At 45.9% G+C, this 20,965-nt stretch overlaps 1 protein-coding gene across 6 annotated transcripts in view; it reads right to left on the bottom strand.

Annotated features, from left to right (window-relative positions):
* The window catches only part of cacna1sa (calcium channel, voltage-dependent, L type, alpha 1S subunit, a), a 722,633-nt gene that overhangs the window by 333,443 nt on the left and 368,225 nt on the right, over positions 1-20,965 (bottom strand). For all 6 annotated transcript variants that reach the window (XR_010977454.1, XM_068056917.1, XM_068056913.1 and 3 more), the window contains 2 exons: positions 14,249-14,409; positions 13,331-13,556 (listed from right to left, as the gene is read on the bottom strand). Coding sequence is in view for 5 of the 6 variants with exons in the window: in XM_068056917.1 (XP_067913018.1) it covers positions 13,331-13,556; positions 14,249-14,409 (387 nt within the window). In the remaining variant the exon portion in view is untranslated. The remainder of the gene's footprint in view (positions 1-13,330; positions 13,557-14,248; positions 14,410-20,965) is intronic.

The following is a 20,965-nucleotide window of genomic DNA, read 5'->3' as shown; positions in this document are numbered from 1 at the left end:
CACTGCATTAAAGATCACAGTTTTTAAAACTTAACCATACTATGATGGGCCAAGTGGCCTCTTTCTGTGCCTTAAACTTTGTGATTTTTCTATGATTCTAAAGTCCAGTGTTCCTAACACCTCCCCCATATAAATAGAAAAACCATTACCATAGTAATGATTTTTCTACAACATTACCAACATATAATATTGTAAACATTTCATTCACTAACATTTTACACAGGTAACAACAGTATTTTCATATCTCGGAGTTGTTTTTCTCTAATATACATTTTCTTTAAATTCTAGACAGAGGGTCAGCAATTACATTTCCCTTTCCCGTAACATGTACAATTTTTAGGGTAAATGGTTGCAACATTAAACTCCACTGGAATAATATGGCATTTTTGGTCTTGAATTTCTCTAAAAACCTTAATGGGTCATGATCAGTATAAATGGATATTTCCCCTTGACCAATATTGACAGAGACTTCAAAATGTTCAAGAGCCAATACGAGAGCTAAAGCCTCCTTTTCAATAGTAGAGTAATTCCTTTGGTATTTATTTAGTTTTCCCGAGAAATAACTGACTGGTTCAATACCAGTATCATTATCCTGGAGTAACACTGCTCCTACCCCTACATCATTGGCATCAATAGCCACCTTAAAAGGCTTGTTAAAATTTGGTTTTATTAAAATGGTCTTGAATTTCTCAAATGCCATTTGACATTTTTTTATTCATTTGCGGGATTTGGGCATCGCTGGCTAGGCCAGCGTTTATTGCCCATCTCTAATTTCCCTTGAGAAGGTCGTAGTGAGCTGCCTTCTTAAACTGCTGTAGTCCTGGGGGTTTAGGTATACCCACAGTGCTGTTAGGAAAAGAGTTCCTGGATTTTGACCCAACGACAGTGAAGGAACGGTGATATAGTTCCAAGTCAGAATGGTGTGTGGCTTGGAGGGGTGGTGTTCCCATGCATCTGCTGCCCTTTTCCTTCTAGGTTGCAGAGGTCATGGGTTTGGAAGGTGCTGTCGAAGGAGCCTTGGCGAGTTGCTGCAGTGCATTTGGTATATGGTACACACTGCTGTCACTGTGCATTGGTGGAGGAGGGAGTGAATGTTGAAGGTGGTTGATGGGGTGCCAATCAAGTGGACTGCTTTGTCTTGGATGGTGGCGAGCTTCTTGAGTGTTGTTGGAGCTGCACCCATCCAGGCAAGTGGAGAGTATTCCATCACACTCCTGACTTGTGCCTTGTAGGTGGTGGACAGGCTTTGGGGAGACAGGAAGGGAGTTACTTGCTGCAGAATTCCTAGCCTCTGACCTGCTCTTGTAGCCACAGCATTTATGTGGCTGGTTCAGTTCAGTTCAGTTTCTGGTCAATGGTGACCCCCATGATGTTGATAGTGGGGGATTCAGTGATGGTAATGCCACTGAAAGTCAAGGGGAGATGGTTATATTCGCTCGTCTTTGAGAGGGTCATTGCCTGGCACTTGTGTGGCACAAATGTTACTTGTCACTTATCAGTCCAAGCCTGGATATTGTCCAGGTCTTGCTGCATTTCTACACGGACTGCTTCAGTATCTGAAGAGTCACGAATGGTGCTGAACATTGTGCAATCATCAGTGAACATCCCCACTTCTGACCTTATGATTGAAGGAAGGTCATTGATGAAGCAGCTAAAGATGGTTGGGCCTAGGACACTACCCTGAGGAACGCCTGCAGTGATGTCCTGGAACTGAGGTGATTGACCTCCAGCAACCACAACCATCTTCCTTTCTGCTAGGTATGATTCCAACCAGCGGAGAGTTTTGCCCCTGATTCCCAGTGACTCCAGTTTTGCTAGGGCTCCTTGATGCCACACATGGTCAAATGTTGCTTTGATGTCAAGGGCAGACACTCTCACCTCACCTCTGGAGCTGAGTTCTTTTTTCCATGTTTAGACCAAGGCTGTAATGAGGTGAGGAGCTGAGTGGCCCTGGCGGAACCCAAACTGAGCATCAGCGAGCAGGTTATTGCTGAGCAAGTGCCGTTTGATAGCACTGTCGCGACACTTTCCATCACTTTGCTGATGATCAGGAGTAGACTTGCCTGAGTTGCATTTGTCTTGCTTTTTGTGTACAGGACATACCTGGGCAATTTTCCACATTGCCAGGTAGATGCCAGTGCTGTAGCTATACTGGAACAGCTTGACTAGGGGTGCATCTAGTTCTGGAGCACAAGTCTTCCGTACTGTTGCTGGAATGCTGTCAGGGTCCATAGTCTGTGCAGTATGCAGTGTCTTCAGCCGTTTCTTGATATCACCTAGAGTGATGGGATTGGCTGAATCTGTGATACTGGGGACCTTGACCATGTTTCTGTCTGCTTGACCTTCACGTTTCTCTTTAACAAATTCTTCAGTGGGGTAAGTACTGTACTGAAGTTCAGAACAAACTTTCGGTAGAACCCAAACATCCCTAAGAATCATAGTATCTCCTTTTTTGTCTTGGGGACTGGAACGTCTATTATTGGCTGAACCTTAGCTTCTCTAGGCAACACTTGACGTAAATAGGTGTCCTTAACTTTGGAAAACTCACTATTTGCTAAGTTCATTACCAAATTGTCTTTATCTAACTTGTTGAACAGAGCCTTTAAGTGTTCAAAATGACAATAGGTCATCAATATACACAACACAATTGCTTAGTCCAGCAATCACCTGCTTAGTCAATCTTTGAAATGTGGCCACTGCATTTTTCATATCAAACGGCATGACCTTACATTTAAATAGACGATCTGCGGTCATGAAGGCGGAAACTTCTTTAGTTTGTTCAGTTAAGGGGACTTGTCAATATCCTTTCAACAAATCAATCTTGCTCATAAAGGTTGAATTCCCCACTCTGTCTATAAAATCCTCAAGTTATGGGATTGGATAAGCGTCTGTTTTAATTGCTGCATTGACTTCTCGATAATCAATACAGAATCTTTTGAACCCATCTGGCTTTGGTTCCAGCACTACCCGAGAACTACAGGTAATTTGACTGGGTTCAATTATATCATTCTTCAGAATATATTGAACCTCTTCTCTGACCTGAGCCAGTTTATCAGGATTGATTCAATAAGGGTTCTGTTTAACGGGTGTAGTTGTCCCTACATCAACCCCATGAGTAGCCAGAGGAATTTGACCTAGCTTATCTGCACACATAGCTTTAAACTCTTTTAACAGCTCAGCTCTGTCCCTTTCATGTTGTTCAGAAAGATAGTGCAGAGCTGTATCTAAACTTCCTAACACTTCTGTGTTTGCCAGTTTCACCACAGGGGGTTCAATTTGAGAATTCTCAGTCTCTGCTTCTTTAGCCAGCTCATTACAAGTAACACTATCCTTATCCTCATATTCGTGTGACACACACTTTGATTTTTCCATCTGTCTGGGTTACTAACCAAATAGCTCACCTTCTTGAATTTCCTCTTCTTGAAACAAGCTCCACTGAACCTAGCTTTCAATGGTTCCCCTGGTAAAAGCAACAAAACCAGCACCCTATCTCCAGGTTGAAAATTACTTGCCTTAGCTGTTCTATCCATTTGGGTTTTCATCACTTGCTGAGAAACCTTGAGATGTTCTCTGGCCATCTCACAAGCTCGAGGGTCTCTCTCAAAACTTTGACACATAATCTAAGAGGTTGGTTTCCTCTTCCTGTACTAAAAATCTCTCCTTAATGAGTTTCAGGGGACCCCTAACCTCATGCCCATAGACTAATTCAAATGGACTGAAACCAATGGACTCATTTGGTGGCAAATAATAAAAATAATATCCCCTTTATCCCAATCATGGGGATACTCAAAACAAAAGGCCTTAATCGCACTCTTTAGGGTTTGGTGATATCTTTCCAAAGCACCATGTGACTGTGGGTGATAAGCAGACAATTTGAGCTGCTTCACTCCCAAATTACACATGACCTCTTGGAATACCCATAACAAGAAATCTGACCCCTGGTCCCACAGAATTTCTTTTGGCAATCCATATTGAGTGAAAAGCTGAATCTACCCTGTTATGAACACTGGACTTTGATTCGGAGGAGATATGTGACCTCATGCCAACGCTACCTAGAGACAAGTCAGGGCTTACCATAGAAACAAGGAACCCGGATCAAAGACCCTTTTGAAAGCAGGGTGCAAGGTTGTGACACCTGAAGAACAATGGGTTTTGCTCTCTCATACTCTCAGATTGTAAACAGGGAGCCAAAGGGCTCTGAATGTGCAAACTCAAGTTGAAATTTTTAACACCTGGAAACAAAGGAAGGCCTGGGTGGTTCTTCCGTGGCAGACTTGAGAACTCTGTATATTGGAAAAGACAAATGGCTATTGACTTTTGATTATGGACAAATTCAAATGATTTTCAGAAGTCTGGAGGACGCAAGGAAGACTGGAAGACAAAGACTATCAGTGGCAGTCTCAGATGAGAGGGAAGGAAAACATCTGCTCTCAGAAGACTGATACAGCGAAAGGCTGCCAAGACTTGAACCCAATATGAACATTGAGGTTTGCAGAGGGAAAAAAAAGACTAACAGGGTCACCAGAGATCGCCTTATTCCTGGATGTCCATGTTGAAAGTGCTCAGAACAAATGTAAAACGTAGACATTGAGAAGGACTGGGAGATCCAACACATTGCAACTGGGAGGAGTTCTGGACTCTTAAGTGCAAAGATATCACTTCAGTGAGGACAATTGTGTGATGTATAGATGTGATGTGGGGTTTTCAAATGTTTTAATAAGGTAAAGGGAAATACTTTTCTCTGTAATTTAGTGTATTAACGACTTACAAAGCATTGTTTAAGTTTTTTTTAGTTTAGTTGTTATAGTGAAAGTCTTAAAACATGAAATCTTGTCATGTACTTCTACAAGAACCCTACGAAACAGTTTGTCAAATGTAGGTCTGGTTTAATCGAAGGCACTGGCTTCCCAATGATCTGACACGTGTGACATGTCTTACAGAAGTCGGCCACATCCCTGTGCAGCTTTGGCCAATAAAATTGTATTATTATCTTAGCCTGAATCTTCCGAATACCCAATGACCTACAACTGGAATCTCATGGGCAATTATCAAAATTTCACTGCGGTAACAGGGAGGGACAACAATTTGATGACCTACAGCCCAATCCTCATCAGCGAGCCTCTGGGGAGGTCACCACTTTCTCATTCATATGCTATTTTTAACGTAATAGCAATCAGGGATTTTCTCAGCTTCTATCTCAGAACATGCTGTCTGAGATATTTTCTCGAAATCAGGGTCTGTCTGTTATGCCTCAAAGAGAATCCGCTAAATTGGGTGGCACAGTGGCGCAGTGGTTAGCACCGTAGCCTCACAGCTCCAGCGACCCGGGTTCAATTCTGGGTACTGCCTGTGCAGAGTTTGCAAGTTCTCCCTGTGACTGCATGGGTTTTCGCCGGGTACTCTGGTTTCCTCCCACAGCCAAAGACTTGAAGGTTGATAGGTAAATTGGCCATTATAAATTTCCCCTAGTAAGGTAGGTGGTAGGGGAATTGAGGGAAGGTGTGGTAGGAATACGAGATTAATGTAGGATTAGTATAAATGGGTGGTTGATGGTCGGCACAGACTCGGTGGGCCGAAGGGTCTGTTTCAGTGCTGTATCTCTAGAAATAATTCAGCCTCACTCAAATTCCCAAAAAAAGGTTTCAGCCAGTTTGTCCTTTATAACCTCTGAATCTGCCTTATCTTGTTCAGCCCAATCAGCCTGGGATCTAGTCACTACACAACAACCTGGGAATATTCTGGGAATTCTTCCTGCAAAACTTCAGTTTCAGCAACCTCAAAAGGATATACTAGCATTGGAGGCAGTTCAAAATAGATTCACTAGGCTGATTCCTGCGATGAAGGGGTTGACTTATCAAGCACGGCTAAACAGATTAGTCCTTTATTCATTCGAGTTTAGAAGAATGAGGGGTGATCTTATTGAAATGTACAGGATTCTGAGGGGGCTTGACAAGGTAGGTGTTGAGAGGATGTTTCCACTAGTGGGGGAATCTCGAACTAGGGGACATAGTTACAGAATAAGGGGACACTCTTTTCGAACTGAGATGCGAAGGAATTTCTTCTCTCTGAGGGTAGTGAATGTTTGGAATTTTCTACCACAGAGAGTTGTGGAGGCGAGATCACTAAAAGTATTTAAAGAGGAGGTAGATAGATTTCTGAAATATCGGGGAGTTGAGGGCTATGAGGAGTTGGCAGGAAAGAGGAGTTGAGGTCTGGGAGAGATCAGCCATGATCTTACTGAATGGCAGGGCAGGCTTGAGGGGCCGAATGCCCTACTCCAGCTCCTATTTCTTATGTTCATATGTACTAGAGACGCAATACCTTATCCCCAGCTAAGTCATTTCCAAGCAGAAAATCCACCCCCTCAAGGGGGAAAATAGGAACAACACTGATAATAACAGTGTCCAAGTCACATTTTAAATTAAACCGATATAAAGGAATGGATAAATAACTTTTATCTATCCCTATAACACGTTCACGTTAAGCAAACTACCAGGGAAAAAGATCACGTCACCTGTCAACATTAGTGACTATGCCACTCCTGAATCCCTAAGGAAAACAATTGGCTTGCCAGCCTCACCAAATGACTGTGTGAATATCTTATCATTAAACAGAAAACTTCTATAGCTTTCCTCAACCTGATTCAATTCATCAGCACACAGGGGAAATCTCCTCTGCTCATTATTCAAAATTACCAAGGCTTGTTAGCAGTGCCTCCGATTGGGGCATCCTTTTTAGGACAGGCTTTCAAACATCAGTTGATTAGAATCCAGGACCAGCATGTTCCTGTGAGGAAGAAGGATAAGTTTGGCAAGTTTCGGGAAGCTTGGATAACGCGGGATACTGTGAGCCTAGTCAAAAAGAAAAAGGAAGCATTCGTAAGGGCTGGAAGGCTAGGAACAGACGAATCCCTTGAGGAATATAAAGACAGTTGGAAGGAACTTAAGCAAGGATTCAGGAGGGCTAAAAGGGATCATGAAAAGTCATTGGCAAACAGGATTAAGGAAAATCCCAAGGCTTTTTATACATATATAAAGAGCAAGAGGGTAACCAGGGAAAGGGTTGGCCCGCTCAAGGACAGAGATGGGAATCTATGTGTGGAGCCAGAGGAAATGGGCGAGGTACTAAATGAGTACTTTGCATCAGTATTTACCAAAGAGAAGGACTTGGTGGATGATGAGCCTAGGGAAGGGAGTGTAGATAGTCTCAGTCATCTCATTATCAAAAAGGAGGAGGTGTTGGGTGTCTTGCAAAGCATTAAGATAGATAAGTCCCCAGGGCCTGATGGGATCTACCCCAGAATACTGAGGGAGGCAAGGGAAGAAATTGCTGGGGCCTTGACAGAAATCTTTGCATCCTCATTGGCTACAGGTGAGGTCCCAGAGGACTGGAGAATGGCCAATGTTGTTCCTTTGTTTAAGAAGGGTAGCAAGGATAATCCAGGAAATTATAGGCCGGTGAGCCTTACGTCAGTGGTAGGGAAATTATTAGAGAGGATTCTTCGGGACAGGACTTACTCCCATTTGGAAACAAACGAACTTATTAGCGAGAGGCAGCATGGTTTTGTGAAGGGGAGGTCATGTCTCACTAATCTGATTGAGTTTTTTGAGGAAGTGACAAAGATGATTGATGAAGGAAGGGCGGTGGATGTTGTCTATCTGGACTTCAGTAAAGCCTTTGACAAGGTCCCTCATGGCAGACTGGTACAAAAGGTGAAGTCACACGGGATCAGAGGTGAGCTGGCAAGATGGATACAGAACTGGCTCAGTCATCGAAGACAGAGGGTAGCAGTGGAAGGGTGCTTTTCTGAATGGAGGGATGTGACTAGTGGTGATCCGCAGGGATCAGTGCTGGGACCTTTGCTGTTTGTAGTATATATAAATGATTTGGAGGAAAATGTAGCTGGTCTGATTAGTAAGTTTGCGGACGACACAAAGGTTGGTGGAGTTGCGGATAGTGTTGAGGATTGTCAGAGAATACAGCAGGATATAGATCGGTTGGAGAATTGGGCAGAGAAATGGCAGATGGAGTTTAATCTGGACAAATACGAGGTAATGCATTTTGGAAGGTCTAATGCAGGTGGGATGTATACAGTAAATGGCAGAACCCTTAGGAGTATTGACAGGCAGAGAGATCTGGGCGTACAGGTCCACAGGCCACTGAAAGTGGCAACGCAGGTGGATAAGGTAGTCAAGAAAGCATACGGCATGCTTGCCGTCATCGGTCGGGGCATAGAGTATAAAAATTGGCAAGTCATGCTGCAGCTGTACAGAACTTTAGTTCGGCCACATTTAGAATATCGCATGCAATTCTGGTCGCCACACTACCAGAAGGACGTGGAGGCTTTGGAGCGAGTACAGAAGAGGTTTACCAGGACGTTGCCTGGTCTGGAGGGCATTAGCTATGAGGAGAGGTTGGATAAACTCGGATTGGTTTCACTGGAACAACGGAGGTGGAGGGGTGACAATGATAGAAGTTTACAAAGTTATGAGCGGCATGGACAGAGTGGATAGTCAGAAGCTTTTTCCCAGGGTGGAAGAGTCAGTTACTAGGGGACATAGGTTTAAAGTGAGAGGGGCAAAGTTTAGAGGGGATGTACGAGGCAAGTTCTTTACACAGAGGGTGGTGAGTGCCTGGAACTTGCTGCCCGGGGGAGGTGCTGGAAGCAAGTACAATAGTGACGCTTAAGAGACATCTTGACAGATATATGAATAGAATGGGAATAGAGGGATACGGTCCCCGGAAGTGCAGAAGGTTTTAGTTTAGGCAGGCATCAAGATCGGCGCAGGCTTGGAGGGCCGAATGGCCTGTTCCTGTGCTGTACTGTTCTTTGTTCTCAATCTTTCGCAGCTACTGGGTTGCCTTTTAACTTCCAGCATTCTGATCTTATATGCCTTCTTTTAATACCAAAATAACATTTTGGGCATTTTGACTCAACCTTAGTGTCCTGATTATTTTTCTGACTACTCTAAGGATTGCCTGTATCCTATCCTTTACCCTTTCTCTCACTAAAACCAGAGATCTTTTCCTTATCAAATCTCCTGTTTCTCCAACTTCTCTGAAAGTTTCCAAACTGGGGCCTGTAACTGCTGCTCCTGTGTTATCACCTTGCATTACCACGGCATCCCATGTTACTAACTTTATGTTCTTCCAGGTGGGACTTTATTCCTGAAGGAACATTATTTTAAAATTCTTCCATTAGGACTACTTTCCTAAAGCTCGAAAAGACTTCATTGACCTATACCACCTATCAAACACTATTTCCTTCTCCCTAGTGATTTCATATATGTCTGGCCCATGTTTTTTTTAAAATTCCTGATTTTTTTTTTGTCTGTATGCCTCTGGTAGCAATTCATAGGCATTGAAAAGAGCAGTCTTTACTCTGTCACATTCCTTTGACTGTTCATCTGAAGGAGATGAGTAAACCTCCAAAGCATCCCCTACTAAAACACTCTGTAGGAGCATTGGCCAAGATGATTTAGGCTGCTCCAGATTCATGGACATTTTCTCAAATGATACAAAGTACATTTCTACTCCCTCTTTTTAGCTACTGATTTTAAACTAACCCCCACTTACACTGCTACAGCCTTTAACACATTCACTGTTTACTGTGTTAACTCATTGAGAGTCAAATCTTCATTCTGGGCAAAGGCTTGAACATTAAAAGTAGACTTGCTAACTTTTCTTTATGAGTATAGCAAAAGTAATTGTGAAATCTTGCTCATTTAAATTCTAGCAAATTCCTGTGTACCCATTTTACAGCCTAATTATGAACGATTCGAATCCTGCATGAGCCCCCAAATTGTTATGACCTCAGTAGAGACCGATCACTATAAAACAAGAGATATGAACTCCCAGCCCAATTACAGAATCATATGACAAATATCACATTTTAAAATTTTAATATGACACCTAAACTAAAAATCAACATTAACTCAACAGTAGGGAGCTAATGCACTAAACTACAGAGAAAGACATTTCCCATTAACTTATTAACGTATTGGAAAACCCCACCCCACATTTATACGTTACACAGTGTTCTCAGCGAAAAAATATCTTTGCAGTTAAAAGTCCCAAACTCCTCCTAGTTGCAATGGGTTGGACCCCCAGTGTCCTTCTCAAAGCCAATGTCCTCTTTGCTCACTTCTTCCCAGCACCTTTTACTGGACTTCTGTTAATCAGGCAATCTCTGGTGAACTTATTGGTCTTTTCTCCTCCACAAACCTCAAGCCTTTGAACTGGGTTCAAACCGTAGCAGCCTTTTGCTGTATCGGTAATCTGAGAGCAACTGTTTTTTCTCTCTCTCTCTCTGTCTTTAGGCTGTGCAGCTCTGCTGGTCTTCCTTTCTTCCTTTCAGCCTCTAGACCTAGGAAAGCCTTTCAAATTTATCCAGATCAAAAGTCAATAGTTGTTTGCCTTTGACAATTCTGAGAGCATGAGCTGAATTTTACGCCGCAGGTCGGATGCTGGCGTAAAGTTGAGCGGGAGGCTCCGGAAGGCCTACCCGCCCCGCTCCTGCCTCCGGTCAACTTTACGGCGGTCGGGCAGTGGGGGGGGGGGGGAGCGGCCCGCCCGCCCAAAGCTAACCAAGGCCCTTAAGTGGCCACTTAAGGGCCCGCGCCCGCCTCCATGGGTATTTTACCCATGACAAGTGGGTCTACTGGGTGCCCGATTGAGGGCCGCCCTCGCCTCCCAACCCACCCCCGGGACACAAGACGCCCCCCCTTCCCCCAAACGACCACTCCAGCCTCACCAGGGAAGGACCGATCCCCCTGGTGAGGCATGCCCAACTTACCTGGACTCCTGGCTCCATCAGATTGGCTGGGCTGCAGTCCCAGTAGTGGCCACCGCTCCCAGTGGCGCTGCTGGGACTAAGAGCTGCTGGCCCGTTGATTGGCTGACAGCTCACTGAGGCGGGACCTCCTCCCTCAGGCAGGTGGTAGTCCCGCCTCGGGACAATTACAGCCTGGGGACCCGTAAAATGCGGGACGAATCTCCAGGCTAGGCAGAAGCGGGTTCGCCACTGACTTTTACATCTTAGGCGGACGGGAATTCGCCACTGGTAAAATCCAGCCCCATAAGTATGACCATAGCAAAACCACCTGGGCCTTCCTTTGTTTCCAATGTGTTAAAAATTACGAACATATGAATTAGGAGCACGAGTAGGCCACTCGACCCCTCAAGCCTGCTCCACCATTCAATAAGTTCATGGCTGAACTGATTACTCCACATTTCCACCTACCCCCGATAACCTTCCACCCCCTTGCAACTCGAATTTGTATTTCAGAGCCCTGGCTCTCTGTTTACAATCTGAGTCTGAAAGAATGAAACACATTGTCCTTTAGGTGTCACAACCTTGCACCCTGCTTTCAAAAGGGTCTTTGAGCTGGGTTCTTTGTTTTCATGGTAACCAAGACCCTGACTTGTCTCTGGCAGAGTTTTGAATGAGGTCACATGTCTCCTCCAAATGTCCATTTTACAGTGCATTAAAAGATCACAGTTTTTAAAATATAACCATACTAAAAAGTTCAGCATTCATAACAATGTTCACTGATGATTGCACAGTGTTCAGTACCATTCACAACACCTCAGATACTGAAGCAGTCCGTGTCCACATGCAGCAAGACCTGAAAAACATTCAGGCTTGGGCTGATAAGTGGCAAGTAACATTTGCACCACACAAGTGCCAGGCAGTGATGATCTCCAACAAGATAGAATCTAACCATCTCCCCTTGATATTCAATGGCATTACCATCGCTGAATCCCCCACTCTCAACATCATTGACCAGAAACTGAACTGGAGTAGCAATATAAATACTGGGTCTGCAACAGCAGGTCAGAGGCTAGGAATTCTGTGGCGAGTAACTCGCCTCCTGACTCTCCAAAGCCTGTCCACAAGGCACAAGTCAGAAGTCAGGAGTGTGATGGAATACTCTCCACTTGCCTGGATGAGTGCAGCTCCAACAACACTCAAGACATTCGATACCAGTGGGGACAAAGCAGCCTGCTTGATCGATACCCCATCCACCACCTTCAACGTTCACTCCCTCCATCACCGACACACAGTGGCAGCAGTGTGTACCATCTACAAGATGCACTGCAGCAATTCACCAAGGCTCCTACAACAGCACCTTCCAAACCCACGACCTCTACCAACTAGAAGGACAAGAGCAGCAGATGCATGGGAACACCACCACCTGCAATTTCCTCTCCAAGCCACACACCATCCTGACTTGGAACTATATCACCGTTCCTTCACCATCGCTGGGTCAAAATCCTGGAACTCCCTTCCTAACAGCACTGTGGGTATACCTACCTCACATGGACTGCAGTGGTTCAAGAAGGCAGCCGACCACTACCTTCTCAAGGGCAATTAGGGATAGGCAATAAATGTTGGCATAGCCAGTGATGCCCACATCCCTTGAATGAAAAAAATGGATCCAGTGGAAACAGTTTCTCCTTATTTACTTTTCCTGATTTTGAATACTTCTGTTAAATCTCCCATTAGCCTTTTCTGTTCTAAGAACAACCCAAGCTTTTCCAGACATTACATGTGACTGAAGCCCTGCATCCTTGAAAGAATTCAAGAAAATCTCCTCTGCATCCTCTCCAAGGGTTTGACATTCACCCTGAGGTGTGGTGTCCAGAATTGGTCACAGTATTCCAACTGGGGCCTAAACAGCATTTTATAAAGGTTTAGCACAACCTCCTTGCGTTTGTAGACTATACCTCTATTTATGAAGCCAAGTATCGCATATTGCACCATAACAGGGTTTTCAACTTGCCCTGCCACCATCAAAGAGTGTGTATGTACATCCCCAGGTTTCTCTTTTCCTGCACCACCTTTAAAATTGTAACATTTAGTTTCTATTGCCCTCCTCATTATTCTAGTCAAGATATATGATAAAGGAGGTGCAGTGTTGGCTGCTCCAGCATTTAGCTCCACACTCAGGCCAGCAGCTGTGGGCCCTTTTTCTCTCACGCTGACCATCACGGCTCACTCCCCAGACCCTTTGGCCTCAGCAAAGGCTGCTAATGGATAACATGCCTTTTAATGCTCTCTAAAAGCTTTAGCCATGTTTGGCCCCCGTCCTTGCACACTTGTAAATTGCCACCATCCCTTTAAATATGTCGCATGCATAGTTTTCCAGCAATGTGGGCCCACCTAAAGCACCTGGAGTGCTGACTAATTATGGCAATGAGGCGAGACTGGAGAATTGAGTGCTACAAGCCTCTGTGGTTCAGGCAGGTCTCTAATCTCAATAGCAACTGATCCTGAGAGCTGCAGCTCTTCTACACGGGCTCAGTACTTCAATCCCACAATTCATACCTGGTGATTTTGAAGATCCTCAGGAGTCGAATACATCGGAGGACGGAGATTCCGAGTGGAGACATTACCCTCACTTCCACCAGAATGGTCTCTAGGATCCCGCCACACACCACAAAGCAGTCAAACCGATTGAACAGAGACACAAAGTAGGCCTGCAGGCCGAGGCTGTACATCTTCAGGATCATCTCCACCGTGAACAGGGCCAACAGCACCTTGTTGGCAGTATCTACAACACAAGTGAGAAATAGAGAGGGAGCATGAGTAAGAGGGATACAGGGAGAATAAGATAGGCAGACAGAGATACAGTGATATTAACACAGAGAGAGACAGAGTAATATTAACAGATAACAAGAATAACAGAGAGAAAAAGAGAGTCATATTAACAGAGGAAGAGATGATCTAACAGGCAGAGAGAGAGGCAGAATGATATTAACAGAGAGAGAAAGAGATAGTGATATTAAAAGAGAGGGAGAGTGATATTAACAGAGAGATATAGACAGAGTGATAGTAACAGATAGCAGTGCTATTAATAGACAGACAGGAGAATTATATTACTGGACGGGACAGGTGGAAATGACTGGTAACGCAGGGTGGGGCTTCTATTACTGTGGGTGGGGGTGGGGCATGGGAATGACTCTGTTAACATGGGGAAGGGTTCTATTACTGGGGAAGGTGGGAGAGAGATAAGGTTATGTATGTGGGTGATCCCTATAACTGGGGACGGAGGATGGACAAGGTTGTGTACGGGGGTGGGGAGCTGAGTTAACAGGGTGGGGTGGTGTGGGGATAAGGTTGTGTACAAGGGTGATCTCTATTAGTGGTGTGGGAGGGTTGAGGGGAGGGGGTAGTTGTGTATGGAGTGGAGATCTATTACCAGTGACAATGCTGACTCCTGGTGCTGACAGGATCTGTCCTTACCCTGAACGTTGTTCAGCCAGTCGGGTTGATGGTGATGCTCCAACGCTATCATCAGTGTGTTGAGGAAAACCAGGAATATCACCAACCAGTAGAAGAAGCTGGATTTCACCAGCACCCTGCACTTCCGCCTGAACATCCGATTCCACCTCTGACATCTCCAGCTGCAGGACAAATCGAGTGATGAAGCCCTACCCCATTCCGATTACAGACCACAGCTCCAGTCCTCCTACCTCCACTCCACAGCACTTCCCTTCCCTTCCCTTCCCTTCCTGCCATGTGCCATAGAACCACAGAAAAGTTATGGGACATAAGGAGGCCATTCAGCCCGTCATGTCTGCGCCGGCCGAAGAACCTAGCCTCCCAATCTAATCCCACCTTCCAGTATCCGGTCCGTAGCCAGGACAGTCAGGATCTGCTGAGGCCTTGAAGGCTGAGCTCCTCCCCCACCCACCCACAAACCTCAGGGCTCCTCTGACTCTTCCACTCATCTCTCCTGCTTCAATAACCACCCCACACACAGGGAAATCAGGTTGCTCCACCTCCCACAGTCCCCACAGCAAAGTGGACAAACCAGCCCAAAGATGGACCAGGGCTGTAACGATCTCTGGAGCTGAATGGTCTTGGCAGAACCCAAAATGAACCTCAGTGAGCAGTCTGTTGCTGAGTAAGTGCCGCTTGATAGCATTGTCGATGACACCTTCCATCACTTTGCTGATGATTGAGAGCAGACTGATCGGGCAGTAATTGGCCAAGTCGGACTTGTCCTGCTCTTTCTAAACAGGACATACCTGGGCAATTTTCCACATTGCCGGGTAAATGCCAGAGTTGTAGCTGTACTGGAATGGTTTTGCAAGGGATGCAGCTAGTTCTGGAGCACAGGTCTTCAGTACTATTGCCGGAATGTTGTCAGGGCCCATAGCCTTTGCAGTATCCAGTGCCTTCAGCCGTTTCTTGATATCATGCGAAGTGAATCAAATTGGCTGAAGTCTGGCATCTGTGATGCTGGGGACTTCAGGAGGAGGCCGAGATGGATCATCAACTCGGCACTTCTGGCTGAAGATTATTGCAAATGCTTCTGCCCTGTCATTTGCACTGATGTGCTGGGCTCCCCCTTCATTGAGGATGAGGATATTTGTGGAGTATCCTCCTCCTGTCAGTTGTTTAATTGCCCACCATCATTCATGACTGGATGTGGCAGGACTGCAGAGCTTGGATCTGATCTGTTGGTTGTGGGATTGCTTAGCTCTGTCTATTACATGCTGCTTCTGCTGTTTGGCATGCAAGTAGTCCGATGATGTAGCTTCACCAAGTTGACACCTCATTTTGAGATATGCCTGGTGCTGCTCCTGGCATGCCCTCCTGCACTCTTCATTGAACTAAGGTTGGCCCCCTGGCTTGATGGTAATGGTGGAGTGGGGGATATGCTGGACCATGAGGTTACAGATTGTGGTTGAATACAATTCTGCTGCTGCTGATGGTCCACAGCACCTCATGATTGCCCAGTTTTGAGTTGCCAGATCTGTTCTGAATCTATCCCATTAAGCACAGTGGGAGTGCCGAATAGCATGATGGAGTATGTCCTCAGGCTTTGTCTCCACAAGGACTGTGCAGTGGTCACTCCTACCAATACTGTCATGGACAGATGCATCTATGATAGGTAGATTGGCGAGGATGAGCTCAAGTAGTCTTTTTTCCTCCTGTTGTTTCTCTCATCACCTGCCACAGGACCATATGTCCTTTAGGGCTCAGCCAGCTCGGTCAGTAATTGTGCTACCGAGCCATTCTTGGTGATTGACTTTGAAGTCCCCCACCCAGAGGACAATCTGTGCCCTTGCCACCCTCAGTGCTTCCTCCAAGTGGTGTTCAACATGAAGGAGTACTGATTCATCAGTTGAGGGAGGGCGGTAGGTGGTAATCAGCAGGAGGATACCTTGCCCATGTTTGGCGTGATGCCATGAGACTTCATGGGGTCCGGAGTCAATGTTGAGGACTCCCAGAACCACTGCCTCCTGACTGTATACCACTGTGCCACCACCTCTGGTGGGTCTGTCCTGCCAGTGGGACAGGACATACCCGGGGATGGTGATGGAGCAGTCTGGGACATTGGCTGAATGGTGAGTATGACTGTGTCAGTCTGATGTTGACGAGTCTGTGGGATAGCACTCCCAATTTTGGCAGTCCCCAGATGTTACTTGGTGTATGATTGCCTTTAAGATTGATGTCCCTTTAAGATCTTAGTATGCTAATGAGCCAAGTACCAGGATGTAGTCATGTGACTCCAAACTAGAGTCACACTGCAACTGTAACACCCAGAGTAAGGTTCTGCAAATAGTTTGCTCTGTACTGTATATAATAGTTTAGCTGTAATAAAACTGTTTGAGATCTTCAGCATAACTGGACTCCACACATCTCATTTATATTGCATCAGACAACATAAAAAACTCAGGTCACTGAGCTGAAACGTTAACTTTGCTTCTCTCTCCACAGATGCTGCCAGACCTGCTGAGTATTTCCAGCACTTTTTGTTTATATTTCAGATTTGCAGCATCTGCAGGATTTTGCTTTTATTTTAGTGTTTACTTCACAGCCACTTCTCTTCCAGGAATGCCTATCTTGAAGAAGTTCGGCTCTTCTCTCCGATAGGATTTTCGTTTGTCTCTTTTACCTTGTTCACCTTCATTGCTTTCTATTTCCCTCCTGGTGTTTGATAAAGTTTCTAACAAAACTCCTTTTCACAGCTACATCTCCTTCCTCAGTGACTGTCTCCAGCTCCAACTTATTCCACATGGATTCCAACTGAAGTTTATTCCTTCATGTTTTGAATCCACCCAGGACTACAGGTATCTCCGAGAAATACAACATCCCTCGGACTGCTATTCTCGCCACATCCTGAGATCCACACTCAGTGCTATGCGCCGCCACATGTACACACTGCACCTCTCTGTCCAGAAGCACCGCCTCACCTTATCTCAAAGCTGTTCTACTCCGCAGTTTCATTTCATCCTGCGTCTCATCCGACGCATTAATAAAAAACTTTCTTCCTTCCTTTCAGGTGTTGAGGAATGCCAGTCCCAGCAGCTGATGGGGACTAATGCCCCTCCAGATCCTTCTTCCCCTTCATTTCCCTGTGACCCCACCCCTTCTGATTTGACCCCTTGCCGTGTATTCACTATACCCTCTGACCTTCCCCTCTCTGATGCTGAACGTTCTGTACTCAGCAAAGGTCTCAGTTTTATCTCCTTACGCCCCCACCTTAATGAATTTCGCGCTCGGCATGAGGTTGAGCTCTTCTTCCGTCGCCTCCGCCTCTGGGCTCACTTCTTTGACCAGGAGTCCTACCCCCGATCAGCAGACCCATTCACCCGCCTCCAGCATTCTCCCTCTACCTGGACCCCTCCCTCTGGCCTCTTACCCGCTCTTGATCTTTTCATTGAAAACTGTCAGCGAGGCATCGGCCGTCTCAATTTCTCTGCCCCCCCTCACTCACTCTCACCTGTCCCACTCTGAACTTGCTGCACGCTGTTCTCTCAGGTCTAACCCCGACATGGTCATCAAACCTGCAGACAGGGGAGGTACTGTTGTTGTCTGGCGTACCGACCTCTACCTTGCAGAGGCTCAGCCCCAACTCTCAGACACTTTTTCCTACCTCCCTCTGGACCATGACCCCACCACCGAACATCAAGCGAATGTCCACAGGACTGTCACTGACCTCATCTCCTCTGGAGATCTTCCCTCTACAACTTCCAACCTCATAGTCCTGCAACCCCGGACAGCCCGCTTCTACCTCCTTCCTAAAATCCACAAACGGGACTGTCCCGGCAGACCCATTGTGTCAGCCTGCTCCTGCCCCACTGAACGTATTTCTTCCTATCTTGACTCTATCTCTTCTCCGCTGGTCCACTCTCTTCCCACCTACATCCGTGACTCTTCTGACACCCTACGTCATTTTGACAATTTCCAATTTCCTGGCCCTAACCGCCTCCTCTTCACTATGGATGTCCAATTTCTCTACACCTCCATCCCCCACCAGGACGATTTAAGGGCTCTCCACTTCTTCCTTGAACAGAGGCCCAACCAGTCCCCATCCACCACCACCCTCCTCTGCCTGGCTGAACTTGTTCTCACATTGAACAACTTCTCCTTCAAGTAAAAGGTACCCGCATGGGTCCTAGTCATGCCTGTCTTTTTGTGGTATATGTCGAACATTCCTTGTTCCAGTTACTCAGGCTCCCTCTCCCAACTCTTTTTCCGGTACATTGATGACTGTATCGGTGCCGTTTCCTGCTCCCGCCCCGAACTGGAAAACTTTATCAACTTTGCTTCAAATTTCCACCCTTCTCTCACCTTTACATGGTCCATCTCTGACACTTCCCTTCCCTTCCTCGACTTCTCTGTCTCCATCTCTGGGGATAGGCTGTCCACTAATATTCATTATAAGCCCACCGACTCGCACAGTAGCGCAGTGGTTAGCACCGCAGCCTCACAGCTCCAGCGACCCGGGTTCAATTCTGGGTACTGCCTGTGTGGAGTTTGCAAGTTCTCCGTGTCTGCGTCGGTTTCCTCCCACATGCCAAAGACTTGCAGGTTGATACGTAAATTGGCTATTATAAATTGCCCCTAGTATAGGTAGGTGGTAGGGAAATATAGGGACAAGTGGGGATGTGGTAGGAATATGGAATTAGTGTAGGATTAGTATAAATGGGTGGTTGATGGTCGGCACAGACTCGGTGGGCCGAAGGGCCTGTTTCAGTGCTGTATAACTAAACTAAACTACATTTCTTCACACCCTGCCTCCTGTAAGGACTCCATTCCATTCTCCCAGTTTCTCTGTCTCCGACGCATCTGCTCTGATGATGCAAACTTCCACAACAGCGCTTCTGATATGTCTTCCTTTTTCCTCAACCGAGGATTCCCCCCCCGCACTGTGGTTGACAGGGCCCTCAACCGTGTTCGGCCCATTTCTCACACCTCTACCCTCACCCCTTCCCCTCCCTCCCAGAACCATGACAGGGTTCCCCTTGTCCTCACTTTCCACCCCACCAGCCTCCATATCCAAAGGATCATCCTCCACCATTTCCGCCACCTCCAGCGTGATGCCACTACCAAACGCATCTTCCCCTCCCTTCCCCTGTCAGCATTCCAAAGGGATGATTCCCTCCGTGACACCCTGGCCCACTCCTCCTCTACCCCCACCACCTCGTCCCCTTCCCACGGCACCTTCCCCTGCAATCGCAGGAGGTTTAATACTTGCCCATTTACCTCCTCTCTCATCACTATCCAAGGCCCCAAACATTCCTTTCAGGTAAAGCAGTGATTTACTTGTACTTCTTTCAATTTAGTATACAATATTCGCTGCTCACAATGTGGTCTCCTCTACATTGGGGAGACCAAACGCAGACTGGGTGACCGCTTTGCGGAACACCTCCGCTCAGTCCGAAAGCATGACCCCGAGCTTCTGGTTGCTTGCCATTTCAGCACTTCCCCCCTGCTCTCATGCTCACATCTCTGTCCTGGGATTGCTGCAGTGTTCCAGTGAACATCAACGCAAGCTCGAGGAACAGCATCTCATTTACCGATTAGGCACACTACAGCCTGCCGGACTGAACATTGAGTTCAACAATTTCAGAGCCCCCCATTTTTTATTTTTAGTTTTACTTTTTCTTTTTTCTTTTTATTTCATTTTATTTTAGTTTGTTTCATCATTCAAATTTTTTTTACCATGTGCCTGCCCACTGTTTTTTTTCATGTTTGTGCTTTTGGCTCAGCTTTCATTCTTCATTTAATACCCTCTCTGCACTAACGCTTTGTATTTCACCACACCACTAACACTCTCTGCCTTTGCCCCATGACCTCCTTGTCAGTTATTCTCTGTGACCCTCTGTCCTATCAACACCTTCCCATTTGTTCTCTTTTGCCCCACCCCCACTTTATTTGCTTAAAACTAATTACATTTCTCTGATGAAAGGTCATTGACCTGAAACATTAACTCTGCTTCTCTCATCACAGATGCTGCCAGACCTGTAGCGTACTTTCCAGCACTTTGTGTTTTTATTTCAGATTTCCAGCATCCGCAGTATTTTGCTTTTATATTAACATAAAGAACTCATTACATTAGTGAGGAGGACTTTGGAGGGTTGACTGGGCAGAGTGTACAATTGTCATACAGGTCGATACCAGGTGGTCCGTCTGCTTATATTCTTATTCTACTTTTCTGTAGCAGTTTGATACAACTGAGTGTCTTGCTAGGCCACTTCAGGGAGCATTTAAGAGTCAACCACATTGCTGTGGATCTGGAGTCACATGCAGGCCAGACTGGGAAAGGATGGCAGATTTCCTCCCCTGAAGTCCAATAGTGAACTAGACAGGTTTCTGCAACAATCCAGTAGTTTCATGTTCATCGTTGTTGCTTTATTGTCAATGAAGTATTTTTGAAATGTAGTCTCTGCTGTAATGTAGGAAACATGGCAGCAAATTTGTGCACAGCAAGCTCCCAGAAACAGCTGGCTAATCTATTTTTGGTGAATAAAAGCAAAATGCTGTGGATGCTAGAAATCTGAAAGAAAAGCAGAAAGTACTAGAAATACTCACCAGGTCTGGCAGCATCTGTGGAGAAAGCAGAGTTAACGTTTCCAGTCTGTGACCTTTCATCAGAACAACAGCGCTGTTAGGGAAAGAATTCCAGGATTTTGACCCAGCGACAGTGAAGGAACGGCGATA

This window comes from Heterodontus francisci, chromosome 25 (genome assembly GCF_036365525.1).
Source record: "Heterodontus francisci isolate sHetFra1 chromosome 25, sHetFra1.hap1, whole genome shotgun sequence".
Taxonomy (NCBI): Eukaryota; Metazoa; Chordata; class Chondrichthyes; order Heterodontiformes; family Heterodontidae; genus Heterodontus; species Heterodontus francisci.
This window is presented reverse-complemented; position numbering and strand designations above follow the sequence as displayed.